Genomic DNA, 13579 nt, shown 5'->3' on the forward strand with positions numbered 1-13579 from the left:
CAACAAAATGTGGAAAGAGTCAAGGGGTGTAAATACTTTCTGAAGGCTCTGTATGTGGCCACATTATTATAGGACAACTTGGGAGAACGATGATCCCCAAAAGACATCAGTATCAGAAGTAAAATTACAGCCAGACTGGCCTGCTACTGTGCTTTTTTTACTGTGCTTTTCCTTATAAACTGTCTAGAGTAGACCCACAACTGATCGAAACGGAATCAGACATTAAAATCACAGGGATTTTGCACCGTTACTCAAATTACATTTTCACTGCAGTTTACAGCCTAGAGTAGAATGTTGTACTCACTTGAAAACAATAGTGCTATTATTAATTGCATTGTGGTGTTGTAGGCTAGTTTATAGGTAGGACATTTGTATTGTCCCTAACCAAGATCAATGGGGGAGCTTTTTGAGCTGTGTCTCAATGTCTTCAATGTTCTTTCATGCACAATGACACACGTAACCTCTACGCTGCCTATCAGCTATTCCGCTATGTTCTTGAAAATAGTTGCAACCTTTAATGATTTTATGTGTGGTATGATTGCTAGTCAGCCTATTGCAGATCTGGACAAACGATCCAGCCACCACTATTGTCACAATGAATTGTAGATAGAGGGCAGATGGATTGTTAGACTGGTAGACTACATTGACCTGTGGTATAGTAAGCGAGCAGAAAAGTGTAGTGCATAAGGGAAGTACCAAATCACCTTGATAGGGGAGGCGTGGGCAGGTAGAAGAGTAAATGTGGCTAGGATGGAAGAAATTATATCATAAAACCTGCAAAAGTGTGAATGTAAACCTGGGGAAATGTGCACTATCCTCCACTGTACCCAATAAAAAAAACACAAAACCTCCCAAAAGCAAAAAAATAAATAAAAAGTATGACTATTTTGGACCAACCCCCCACCCTAGTAAATTTCAAACTGTAAATATCAGTATGGAATATTCCTTACATTCTACCAAGTCAGTAAAATGCTGTATTTATGTAACCATGTAGGTTATTATCAGTGTGGAATATTCTGGTATGGAATATTCTTCCATATTCTACCAAATCAGTATTGTGCTGTGTAAACTTGTAGATTATCAGCAGAGCCCCAGGTCGTGTTGTAATAGACCCACAAGGTCAGGCAGTTCTTCTTCTCTCTGTATAGGAAAGTGTCTTATGCAATCAGCTCAGTTAGTGATTTACAACTTGTCTCTCTCACCGAGACTGAGAAACATATCCCCGCCCTCCTATCGCAGTTCTCATCATTTTCTATGACAGAGAGACACGCAGCAATACTCAGAACTTTTTTTTAGAAATAATGATCTTTATTTGATGCAGAATAGAAACACTTTTGGTACTTTTTACAAATCAAAGAATAAGTCTTGTTTGTTGAGCTCAATTAGAATCACATCATGCCATTTACCATTTTTGCTACATAAAAAAAAAAGAATTCCACACCTGTGTTCTATTGCACAATCCAAGTACAGACATGGTCTATTGGCTGGCAGGCTGTCAACCGCCTCGCTTACCTAAAGGATTAGAAGTTACTGACAGAATCGCTGCGTTTGGTTGTCCATTAAAACAAAGCACAAGGGTGCCTCTGAAATGACACCCTATATAGCCCACTACTTTTTTAGGGAATAGGGTGCCATTTTGGATGAAGCCAGGGTTTTGTGTGACGTATTATACGATAAGTTGTGAAGAACTGGTGGCACTATCTGCTAGATTCTCTCCACATTTGGGTTTTGACATCAAAGAATAAAGCAAGCTAGTTGCTCTACGGCGTATGGAAAGCTCAGCAGCACCTAGGCCTACGACTATGTACCTGACTATAGAATAAACCAGAGTAGTAAACTCATCTTAGATACTTAACATAAAAGTTCTGTCCAGTTTTTTCACGACTCACAGAAACATGGACCGTCAAAAAGCATGGCAATTGTGCATAAATAATTAGTTAGAAAGCCAACCCACCCTTTTGTTTAATTATATTAGACATGTAAAAGTCCAGCTTCTGTTCAAAATATATACAACTCTCTTAGGTCTTTACTAGGTAGGTTGTCTTTGTATAAAAGCAAATGGCCAAAATGTATCCAAAGCACTGCGAGATTAACACAGCAGCAGCAAAATGAGACTGCAGAAGTATAAGCTGCATCTCAGCCCCTAGGATCAGTGTACACTATTACAGAAAATATATTAAGTAATTCATTCATTCAAATTCCATCTGAAACCTCTGCTATATATCCGCAACACATGAAGAGCAGAAACTACACAAACATTACATGTCTGATGCCAGGAATGGTGTGATGCCTAATTGGCCAATATACTGTTGCCCTGATCTGATCCTTTAAGATTAAAACAGTTATTTTTAGCATCAGAATAATGGAATGATAATCCTTTATTTTGGTCACAACTGAACAATTGTTCTTTTGGCAGAATACATCAACTGCTTAGAAATGCTACACAACCACTTCTATGAACAGTGGACATTATGATTCATCATGTGAATCTTGAAATTCCCAAATGACATAAATGATCATGTTGGATCATCTTATTACCCAGATGGTGCTGTGGTGTTGTCAAAGGGAAGTTACCCGAATCATCCTTTATGAGCGCTCGTAACTTATCAGTTACACTTATATACTCTACAATAATTCCACCACATGGTGTGTCGATGTTGGCTTTAAGAAGAGCTTATATATTTCTACGAAAACATAAGTAAATGATATCTTCACTTTTTTAAGACTTACCTCAAATTATTTACTTATTTTTTACACAAAAAGTGAAGATATCCTTTAACTTCTTAACCCCCAGCCCCATAACGGGGAAGGAAAGCCCCCTATCAGTTGTCCATGGCCTTGACGTGGACAGAGGACAGACACCTGCCCATACTGTGGAAGAGGGGGGTGACAAAAATGTCTGTAAGGCTCCTCCAGACCACCTGGACAGAGGGCAGGGCCATCAGACAGCTCCGCACCACCGGCATCAACACCCTGGAAGGAGGAGGACCACAAAAACAGGTTTAACTTTGCATCGCGCACACACACAGTATTCTTCAAACGCACAGAATGTGTAGCCATAAGTATTACCTGCATACATATTACATTTGGGGTGGCAGGTAGCCTAGTGGTAAGAGTGTTGGACTAGTAACCGAAAGGTTGCAAGATCAAATTCCTGAGCTGACAAGGTACAAATTTGTTGTTCTGCCCCTGAACAAGGCAGTTAACCCACTGTTCCTAGGCTGTCATTGAAAATAAGAATTTGTTCTTAACTGACTTGCCTAGTAAAATAAATTATGGGGAACATATAGCCTTGTGTTGGGTGTAATATGAGGTGTTCCTAACAAGTTCTGCTTGCTGCAGAGTCCAGAGTACCTTGCAACATGAATTCTAACACAGCCTTCTTGATCCTCTTACTTTGTCAATTTTGGATATGCATAAACAGTTAATGCAGACTCTATGAATGCTTGGAGCCTGCAGTATGTATTAAGGGCGGCAGGAAGCCTAGCGGTTAGAGCTGTTGGACCAGTAACCGAAAGGTCACGGGTTTGAATACCCGCGCCGGCAAGGTGAAAAATGCGTTGATGTGCGCTTGTGCAAGGCATTTAACCCTAACATGCTCCAGGGGTGCCATACTACTATTGCTGACCATGTAAAACAACACATTTTACTGCACCTATCTAGTGAATGTTGTATTTTTATTTGACTGCATAAGGCTACGGAATGTGTTTTTATTATAGCGCCTTCTTTAGTGCCACTACATCTTGTGACACTATCTATCAGACACATCCCAGACGTCTATTGACCAGCCACAGGGTCAACTGTTTCTCATAGTTACCATTCCATCCTCTACTGATCCCTGCTATGTCACCAAAGCCATATTTAAATTGCTTATCTTCCATAAAAGCTGTGACAAACAGTGCAGACGGACTCTACCTCATCACAAATGGCACCCTATTCCCTATATAAAGCACTACTTTTCAAATAAAATCCAATTTTATTGGTCGCATACACATATTTAGCAGATGTTATTGTGGGTGTAGCAAAATGCTTGTGTTCCTAGCTCCAATAGTGCAGTAATATCTAACAATACACGACAATACACACATATCTAAAAAGTAAAAGAATGGAATTAAGAAATCTAAAAACATTAGAACAATCAAAGGATCCGAAGGATACAGTGCATTCGGAAACTCCTTGACTTTTTCCACATTTTGTTATGTTATAGCCTTATTCTAAAATGGATTAAATAACAACATTTCCTTGATGGGTTAAATAAAAACATTTCCTCATCAATCTACACACAATACCCAATAATGACAAAGTGATAAATGTTTTAAAAAAATACCTTATTTACATAAGTAGAACTCTGAAACAGGATTGTGTCGAGGTACAGATCTGGGGAAGGGTACCAAAACATTTCTGCAGCATTTAAGGTCCCCAAGAACACAGTGGCCTCCATCATTCTTAAATGGAAGAAGTTTGGAACCACCAAGACGCTTCCTAGAAGTGGCCCCGCCCAGCCAAACTGAGCAATTGGGGAAAAGGGCCTTGTACAGAGAGGTGACGAACAACCTGATGGTCACTCTGACAGAGCTCCAGACTTCCTCTGTGGAGATGGGAGAACCTCCCAGAAGGACAACCATCTCTGCAGCACTCCACCTATCAGGCCTTTATGGTAGAGTGGCCAGACAGAAGCCACTCCTCAGCAAAAGGCACATGACCGCCCGCTTGGAGTTTGCCAAAATGCACCTAAAGGACTCTCAGACCATGAGAAACAAGATTCTCTGGTTTGATGATACCAAGATCGAACTCTTGGCCTGAATGCCAAGCATCACATCTGGAGGAAACCTGGCACCATCCCTACAGCGAAGCATGGCGGTGGCAGCATCATGCTGTGGGGATGTTTTTCAGCAACAGAGACTGGGAGACTAGTCAGGATTGATGGAAAGATGAACGGAGCAAAGTACAGAGACAACCTTGATGAAAACCTGCTCCAGAGTGCTCAGGACCTCAAACCTGGGGCGAAGGTTCGCCTTCCAACAGGACAACGACCCTAAGCATACAGCCAAGACAACGCGGGAGTGGCTTCTGGACAAGTCTCTGAATGTCCTTGACTGGCCCAGCTAGAGCCCGGACTTGAACCCGATCGAACATCTCTGGAGAGACCTGAAAATAGCTGTGCAGAGCTGACCGAGCTTGAGAGGATCTGCAGAGAAGAATGGGAGAAACTACCCAAATACAACTGTGCCAAGCTTGTAGCGTCATACCCAAGACAACACGAGGCTGTAATCGCTGCCAAAGGCGCTTCAACAAAGTACTGAGTAAAGGATCTGAATACTTATGTAAATGTGATATTTCCGTTTTAATTTTTTATACATTTGTTAACATTTCTAAAAACCTGTTTTTGCTTTGTCATTATGGGGTATTGTGTGAAGATTGATAAGGGAAAAAAATCAATTAAATCCATTTTAGAATAAGGCTGTAACCTATCAAATATATGTGTGTGTGCGTGTGATGGGATGTATAGACAATATTGACAGTTTATGGATAGAATAGGTAGTATATCTGAAGAATTGTATGGCCTTGACCAGAATACGGTATATACAGTATATACATATGAAAATATACAGTATATACATATGAAATGGGTAAAACAGTATGTCAACATTATTAAAGCCCTATGGGCAGTGGTCAAAAGTAGTGCACTCTGTAGGGAACAGGGTGCCATTTGAGATCCAACCATTGCCTTTTGGCAGAATCTATTCTTCGGAGAGACTGAGACATTGAGACATGGGGAAACTAGTCCATAATCTGTACTAAAGGTCATATTAGAGTTACTTTGTGACATGCCCACAAAACATGCCCACAAGCAATCTGTATTCTATCTATTCTAGTGGAATGTCCCACTCTCCTCTGAAAACAGGCCTACAGTGCTGCAAGGCAGACTAGAATGCCAACTATCTGGCAGGGGTTATGTTTTTTTTTCCATTACCAGCTGAATACTGCATTCCTCCTAACTTTCCATAAAGTGCCTCACTTGGGCACAGATCCGGTGTTGTTTTAGCAAGCAGCCCCTTAGCTAAGTGACTCTTAGGCGGCATTTGTGAATGTAAGGAGTTGCATGGTTTTCCTTCAACCTAATCACTGTGTCCACTGGCATGCATACAGCACATAATGGAAAATAAGCCTATATATGAAAAAGCTATGCCATAATTGCCTAAATAAAGTAAAAACAATGACAACACATTCATAGTTGTACCCTACATATGACATTAATTGTATAAATATATATGTCCGTATGCCTACTGGTCTTTCTGTGCAAACTGTCTACAATGGGTCAAAACAAATAGGCAGCAGAGCAGTGAATGGAAAATGTGGCCCTTGGCCAAGCTCTGAAACAACAAGATAGCATGTGATGTGTTCCTACCAAATATGAATACAGCTGAGGCCCCCGAAGACTATCCCGATGATAAATGCCATGGGAACGGCGAGGATGGTGGTCAGTATTCGGTAGAATACATATTTGAACAGTTCGAAGACTGCGTGACTTCCTATCCATACTCTGTCGAAGCTGTGGTTGGAACTGGGCTCTGCGATCACATCGTCAAAACCAACCTGGGGAAGGAGACAAGCGCTTGTCAGGAATCAGTCATGGACTCACTCACACACCCATTTGTCATATTCTGTCCAAACAAACATATTAGCTGGAGTTTACAGCCAACATGGAAACTAAACACACAGGCAATGGCGCATGACATTTTCATTTATTATGCATGAATAAAATGTTTGCTTATGATTAGTTTATTACATATGGCAAAACGACAATAACGAAAGTATTGTTCTACAGCTCATCTGTCCACTGGTGTTTACTTTGTGAAAACCCGGAGCGCACGGTGCGCTGATACACTGATACAGTAGTTTACCTTTAAGTGCGCGTTTATGTCATTGGGATCTCGGTCTGGAATCGCCGCGTAGACTTTGTCTTTTTTCGACAAAATCGGTTCTATTGATCTGTTGAACTCGTCCTCGTCCATTATAATACTCGTCTCGTAATTCTCCTTTTCGAGACCCATTTTCACTTCACAGACGGCGCGTTGGGCAGCGGAGAGCTCTCGTTGGTAGCGCTCTATGCATTTGTGTCTGTGCCTGCGTGCATGAAACGGACCCACGCCCCGTGCGGAAAGCGGCGCAACGTAGTGTAGACACAACAAGCAAAGTCACGTCCCCATACTATTTGCATTGTTTGACTCTATATTTGTTGAAGAATTCGTCAGATTTATCAAATAATCTGAACTCGGCTATATTTGGCAAAATAGTAATTGACGTTAGTTAACCATTGGACATTATTTGTTTATATCTTAACATTTGTGTAGGCTATACACACTAGTCATCTTTTTATACATTTTAGTCTCTTATCCAGAGAGCATTTACAGGTGTAATTTGGGTTAACTCCCTTGCTCAAGGACATGACAGATTTTTCACCTAGTCAGCTTGGGGATTTGAATCAGGGACTTTTCAGTTACTGGCCCAAAACTTTTAACCACTAGGCTACCTGCCACCACAAGACCTCTTCATGCACCATTCACCATTCAGACAATCATGAGGTGTCTGAGTGCCAAGTCACAAAATGCCCTAATCATCACAATCATCACAGTAGCCTGTTTGTTAACATTAGTCTCCTTCCATCACTTCCTCTCTTTTTCCTCCTCCTCCACTATTACGCTGTCCAATTAAAAGGGATGTGGAGGAGAGAGATGAGAGGAGGATGAAATAAGAGGGATGTGTATGTGAGTTTGGGAAACGTGTATGTGTGTAAAGGAACATTGAGTGCATTTTGTGCATGTCTTCAAGAGGTTCTTGCAGATTTATTGCACGTATTTATTGAGTTCAGTGACCTTTCCTTCTGCCGATTAGTGAACATACATGGGAGCAATTTTAGAATTTTTTAAAGGCAGGCACAGGAGGCTGCTGAGGGGAGAACGGCTCATAATAATGTCAGGAATGCACCTAATGGAATGGCGTTGAAAACCTCAAAACGATGTGGTTGTTACAATTCCATTCCAGTTATTACCACGAGCCGTTCCCCACAATTAATGTGCCACCAACCTTCTCTGAAGCCAGGATATACAGTTGAAGTCGGGAGTTTACATACACCTTAGCCAGATACACAAATAAAAACTCAGTTTTTCACAATTCCTGACATTTAATCCTAGTAAAAATTCCCTGTCTTAGGTGTGTTAGGATCACCACTATATTTTAATTATGTGAAATGTCAGAATAACAGTAGAGAGTGGTTTATTTCAGCTTTTATTTCTTTCATCACATTCCCAGTGGGTCAGAAGTTTACATACATTCAATTAGTATTTGGTAGCAATGCCTTTAAATTGTTTAACTTGGGTAAAATGTCTTGGCTAGCCTTCCACAAGCTTCCCACAATAAGTTTGGTGAATTTTGGCCCATTCCTCCTGACAGAGCTGGTGTCAGAGTCAGGTTTGTAGGCCTCCTTGCTTGCACACACTTTTTCAGTTCTGCCCACAAATTTTCTATAGGATTGAGGTCAGGGCTTTGTGATGGCCACTCCAATACCTTGACTTTGTTGTCCTTAAGCCATTTTGCCACAACTTTGGAAGTATGCTCGGGGTCATTGTCCATTTGGAAGACCCATTTGCAACCAAGCTTTAACTTCTTGACTGATGTCTTGAGATGTTGCTTCAATATATCCAGATACTTTTCCTACCTCATGATGCCATCTATCTTTGTGATCTTTGCGATCTGGCTTTTTTATGGGGGTTGTGGAGCAGTGGCTTCTTCCTTGCTGAGCGGCCTTTCAGGTTATGTCGATATAGGACTTGTTTCACTGTGGATATAGATACTTTTGTACCTGTTTCCTCCAGCAGCTTCACAAGGTCCTTTGCTGTTGTTCTGGGTTTGATTTGCACTTTTCTCACCAAAGTACGTTCATCTCTAGGAGACAGAACACATCTCTTTCCTGAGCGGTTTGACGGCTGCCTGGTCCCATGGTGTTTATACTTGCATACTATTGTTTGTACAGATGAACGTGGTACCTTCAGGCGTTTGGAAATTGCTCCCAAGGATGAACAAGTCTTGTGGAGGTCTACAATTTTTTTTGAGGTCTTGGCTGATTTCTTTTGATTTTCCCATGATGTCAAGCAAAGAGGCACTGAGTTTGAAGGTAGTCCTTGAAATACATCCACAGGTACACCTCCAATTGACTCAAATGATGTCAATTAGCCTATCAGAAGCTTCTAAAGCAATGACATAATTTTCTGGAATTTTTCAAGCTGATTGAAGGCACGGTCAACTTAGTGTATGTAAACTTCTGACCCACTGGAATTGTGATACAGTGAATTATAAGTGAAATAATCAGTCTGTAAACAATTGTTGGAAACTTACTTGTGTCATGCACAAAGTAGATGCCCTAACCGACTTGCCAAAACTATAGTTTGATAACAATAAATTTGTGGAGTGATTGAAAAATTAGTTTTAATGACTCCAAGCTAAGTGTATGTAAACTTCCAACTTCAACTGTACGTGCACAGGATATAGATATATTTTTTAATTGTTGGGATTATTCTCACACTAACCCCCCTTCGGAAAGTATTCAGACCCCTTGACTTTTTCCACATTTGTTAGGTTACAACATTTTTCTAAAATTGATTAAATTGTTTTTTTCCCCTCATCAATGCCCCATACTTACAAAGCAAAAGCAGGTTATTAGAAATTTGTGCAAATTCATAAAACACCCCAGCCCCTGGAAATATCACATTTACATAAGTATTCAGACCCTTTACTCAGTACTTTGTTGAAGCACCTTTGGCAGTGATTACAGCTTCAAGTCTTGTTGGGTATGACACTACAAGCTTGGCACACCTGTATTTGGGGAGGTTCTCCCATCTGCAGATCCTCTCAAGCTCTGTCAGGTTGGATGGGGAGAGTCACTGCACAGCTATTTCCAGGTCTCTTCAGAGATGTTCGATCAGGTTCAAGTGCGGGCTCTGGCTGGGCCACTCAAGGATATTCAGAGACTTGTCCCAAAGCCACTCCTGCATTGTCTTGGCTGTGTGCTTAGGGTCATTGTCCTGTTGGAAGGTAAACCTTCGCCTCAGTCTGAGGTCCTGAGCACTCTGGAACAGGTTTTCACCAAGGATCTCTCTGTACGTTGCTCCATTCATCTTTCCATCGATCCTGACTAGTCTCCCAGTCCCTGCCTCTGAAAAACGGGATGGTGCCAGGTTTCTTATAGAAGTGATGCTTGGCATTCAGGCCAAAGAGTTAAATCTTGGTTTCATCAGACCAGAGAATCTTGTTTCTCATGGTCTGAGAGTCTTTATGTGCCTTTTGGCAAACTCTTACTGGCTGTTATGTGCCTTTTGCTGAGGAGTGGCTTCTGTCTGGCCACTCTACCATAAATTCCTGATTGGTGCAGTGCTTCTGGAAGGTTCTCCCATCTCCACAAGGGAACTCTAGAGCTCTGTCAGACTGACCATCGGGTTCTTGGTTACTTCCCCCCACCAAGGCCATTCTCCCCCGATTGCTCAGTTTGGCTGGGCGGCCAGCTCTAGGAGGTGCCTTGGTGGTTCCAAACTTCTTCCATTTAAGAATGATGGAGGCCACTGTGTTCTTGGACCTTCAATACTGCAGACATTTTTTGGTACCCTTCCCCAGATCTGTGCCTCGACACAATCCTGTCTCGGAGCTCTACGGACAATCCCTTCGGCGCAATGGCTTGATTTTTGCTCTGATATGCACTGTCATTTGTGGGACCTTATATAGACAGGTGTGTGCCTTTCCAAATCATGTCCAATTAATTGAATTTACCACAGGTGGACTCCAATCAAGTTGTAGAAACGTCTCAAGGATGATCAATGGAAACAGGATGCACCTGAGCTCAATTTCGAATCACATAGCAAAGGGTCTGAATACTTATGTAAATAAGGTATTTTTTTATTTATTTTTATACATGTTTAAACATTTCTAAAAACCTGTTTTCGTTTAGTCATTATGGGGTATTGTGCGTAGATTGTGGATTTTTAACATTTAATTCATCCATTTTAGAATAAGGCTGTAACGTAGAAAATGTGAAAAAAGTAAAGGGTTCTGAATATTTTCTGTAGGCATTGTACATATACCACACACATGTGTGTTTGCTTGCCTATGTGCATGTATGCATATGTGTGTTTGTGTCACGGGTGTCGTAGGGTGTAGACCAGAAACGCAGCGGGAAAATGTATACTCATCTTCTTTTTATTTAGTGAAGAAGGAAAAACACAAACAACGTATACAAAAACAAACGAACTAGACAGTCTCGTCAGGCACACAGCAAAACAAGAAACAATCTCCCACAAAATCCCATGAAAAACAAACTCCTAGTTATAGGACCCTCAATCAGAGGCAACAATAACCAGCTGCCTCCAATTGAAGGCCCAACCCCAATTAACTAAACATATAACTACAAAAGACTAGAACAATGACTAACAAACCCCGGACTAATAAATCAAATACCCCCTCTACCTAAACACATACACAAAACACACCCTGAACCACATAAAACAAACACCCCCTGCCACGTCCTGACCAAACTACAATAACAAATAACCCCTATACTGGTCAGGATGTGACAGTACCCCCCCCCCCCAAAGGTGCAGACCCTGGATGCACCTCACACAAAAAAACAAAAATAACCCCCAAAACAAAAATAAATCTCAAAACTAAAGGGAGGGAAGGGAGGGTGGCTGCCGTCACCGACAGCTCCTGTGCTACACCCCCCCTCCCCAAACCTCCTACAGTGGAGGTGGCTTAGGCTCAGGCCTTAAACCTGTTGAGGATCTTATCCCGATCTTATCCCGGTATTGGGATTCATTGTCATGTGACCATGGCGGGGAATTCAAAACTGCAAGAGTAATCATTTCAAATAATCAAATAATCAACTATTTTCCTCCATTTGAAAGATATATCTCCTAAATCTAACCACGCTGTCCGATTTTCAGAGGCTTTACGGAGAATGCATAAAGTTAGGTTATGTTAGGAGAGTACATTGACAATAGCTGTGTGTAATGTTTAGCCGTTTCAAAGAAGGGCATCAACAGACAGAAAACTAGCTAGAATTATGCACTTACCTTTGACAATCTGCATCAGATGACACTCATAGGACATTATGTTATACAATACATGCATTTTTAGTTCCATCAAGTTCATATTTATATCCAAAAACAGCATTTACAGTCGCGGTGAAATTCAGAATTTTTTTCGGCTCGAATGCTCCCAGTGAATCCAGCATTACAAATCACGGAATTACTATTCGAAAACATTGGTAAATTATAATATTGTCATTCAAAGAATAATATATTATCATCTCGTAATTGCTACCGAATGGCCAGATCTCAAAATAACTTTACTGGGAAATCACATTTTGCAATAAACTGGGTACTATGCTAACAACAGCAAGCTAAGCTATAAGCTAAGCTAAGCTATACAGTTAGCATTAGCATCATCTAATATCGATAATAACATTCTAAATATCCCCTTACCTTTGATTATCTCCATCAGAAGGCGCTGCCAGCGATCCCAGGTCCAGAACAAATGTGGTTTCTTTTGACAAAGTTCATAATTTATGTCCAAATAGTTAGCGTTCAGTAGGCTCCCACAAAATGAGGTGGGCAGTGTAAAGTCACGCCGAAAAGCTAAAGAAAACCTAGTAAATAATCTATTTACGTTTGTTCAAACATGTCAAACGTTGTTTAGCATTAATCTTTTGGTCCATTTTTAACGTGAAACATCAGTAAACATCAGTAATATTTTCACACAACCTATCAAGTGTCTAGAATAAACGATTATGACAAAGACACTCTTCTCAGATTTATGCGCAGGCGCAAAAAATGAAGTGATGACGTGTCAACTTGTAAGCATTCTAATTCGGTCTGTATTAATCACAGATGCTTCAAACAACTTTCTAAAGATCGTTGACATCTAGTGGAAGCCTTAGGAGTTGCGAACTGAATCCTTTCTCACTATGGTATCTATAAAACAATGACACTAAATAGTACAGTCACAAAATTCAATTTTTTTAAAATCTATTTTTCACAGGTTTTTGCCTGCAGTATGAGTTTGGGTCAGCACGAGAAGCAGGAACTGGATATACCGGGCCATGGGTAAGTACTGGAGGTCTGGAGCGCACCTCTTGCACAACCCGTCCTGGCTGAATGGAAATAGGAGCCCTGCACAAGCGGACTGCTGGTACAGGGCGAACTGGGCTGTGCAGAGGCCTGATGGTTGCCGTGCGTAGAGCAGATGCGCTGTGCAGGCATCCTCCTTCCAGGCTGGATGCCTACTCTAGCACGGCACTTGCGAGGGGCTGGGATCGCTCGCACCGGACTGTGCGTGCGCACGGGCGAGATCGTCAGCACTTCCGCATACTCCGGCGCTCTCCCCTCCAATTGAAGGTCCAACCCCAATTAACTAAACATATAACTACAAAAGACTAGATAGAACATAGAAATATACTAACATAGAACAATGACTAACAAACCCCGGACTAATAAATCAAATACCCCCTCTACCTAAACACATACACAAAACA

The 13579-nt window shown here is 41.3% G+C and overlaps 1 protein-coding gene across 1 annotated transcript; it reads right to left on the minus strand.

Moving 5' to 3' along the window:
* Positions 1 to 1286: 1286 nt before the first annotated feature.
* On the minus strand, positions 1287 to 7145 carry LOC115152328 (caveolin-2). The gene is made up of 3 exons (XM_029697101.1): positions 6906 to 7145; positions 6410 to 6597; positions 1287 to 2973 (listed from the first exon to the last, which is right to left on the minus strand). The coding sequence occupies exons 1-3, from the start codon at positions 7053 to 7055 to the stop codon at positions 2823 to 2825; spliced, it is 489 nt and encodes a 162-aa protein (XP_029552961.1). The 5' UTR covers positions 7056 to 7145; the 3' UTR covers positions 1287 to 2822.
* Positions 7146 to 13579: the final 6434 nt, after the last annotated feature.

This window comes from Salmo trutta, chromosome 17 (genome assembly GCF_901001165.1).
Source record: "Salmo trutta chromosome 17, fSalTru1.1, whole genome shotgun sequence".
In the NCBI taxonomy this organism is placed as follows: Eukaryota; Metazoa; Chordata; class Actinopteri; order Salmoniformes; family Salmonidae; genus Salmo; species Salmo trutta.